This window comes from Salpingoeca rosetta (assembly GCF_000188695.1).
Source record: "Salpingoeca rosetta unplaced genomic scaffold supercont1.12, whole genome shotgun sequence".
NCBI lineage: Eukaryota > Choanoflagellata > Craspedida > Salpingoecidae > Salpingoeca > Salpingoeca rosetta.
The window spans coordinates 1,469,043-1,470,259 of NW_004754922.1; the positions used below are offsets into that span (position 1 = coordinate 1,469,043).

The following is a 1,217-nucleotide window of genomic DNA, read 5'->3' on the forward strand; positions in this document are numbered from 1 at the left end:
ATGCCACAAGCATTCACTCTCTTGGCTCCGGTGGCGCTAAGTGGTTCAGCGGTGTGGTTGCAGAGAATGGACTCATTTTTGGCGTTCCATATTTCGCAAGATCCGTGCTTATTGTTGATCCAGCAACCAGTGCTACTGATACCACTACCCTGTCTGGCCTTCCTCCCGACCAGTACAAGTGGTATGGCGGTGCTCAGGCAGCGAATGGCCTCATCTACTGTGTTCCACGCTCTGCCACCTCCGTTCTTATCGTCGATCCGGTCTCTCTCACGACAGATGTGACGACGCTTGTTGTGGAGTGCCACAACAAGATTCCCTTATCACTACAAAAGCATTACAAACCTTAAGCTTATATGGCCTTCGTAGCCAAGCGGGTGAAATGCTAGCCTCTTTTATTCCCGCTCTACAACACTTGGTAGCGATTGGGTTGAAATCCACCGCCCTTCACAAGGAAAAAACAATCCTTGTCAGGAGTTGAGATTACTCCTCCTTTACTTCCGTCCGACCCGGACTATAAGTTCCGAACCGGACATTCAGCTTTAGCTCCCTATGCGGACGTGAGTCCTCCTCTATTGACACTGCCTTGCGAATGACGAGTGCGCTGCGGTTCCTTGAGAAAGGTTACCGCCACACTCATAGTCTTCGCGGTGACCGTCTGCGACGAGGACTTACGTTCGCTCGGTTGAGCATTAAGCTTCTTCCTTTTAACGAGGGGAGAGTGTTGTGGAGTGCCACAACAAGATTCCCTTATCACTACAAAAGCATTACAAACCTTAAGCTTAAATGGCCTTCGTAGCCAAGCGGGTGAAATGCTAGCCTCTTTTATTCCCGCTCTACAACAAGATATGCATGCTAATCTATTAAACGTTTTGACATCATCGATGACGTCGGATTAAACCAACCCGCATCGAATCCTGTGGTGGAATACTGCCACAATAGCAGTACTCCACTACATGCAAAGCCTGCCAGCTCGGGGCTTTTCTTCACCTTCTCCGCCCACGTGTCTCCGTCATATGTCCCACCGCCCGACTTCTCCGTACACCGTAGAATAAGCGGCTGCGCGTCTTTCCACCTCTTCGTAAGCTCTTGAAACTTACATGAAGCCTTTTTGCCAGAGGCAGTGCTTGTATCACGGGCCCCATTTCTTAAACAGATCCACTTCAATATCCCGCCAACACAATCGATGCAGTGTCGGGCATGAAAAAATGCGCACAGCC

At 49.9% G+C, this 1,217-nt stretch overlaps 1 protein-coding gene across 1 annotated transcript; it reads left to right on the forward strand.

Moving 5' to 3' along the window:
- Nucleotides 1-66: 66 nt before the first annotated feature.
- PTSG_12312 (uncharacterized protein) lies at nt 67-347 on the forward strand (the record flags this gene model as incomplete). The annotated part of the gene is made up of 2 exons (XM_004993906.1): nt 67-129; nt 174-347. The coding sequence occupies 2 exons, from the start codon at nt 67-69 to the stop codon at nt 345-347; spliced, it is 237 nt and encodes a 78-aa protein (XP_004993963.1).
- Nucleotides 348-1,217: the final 870 nt, after the last annotated feature.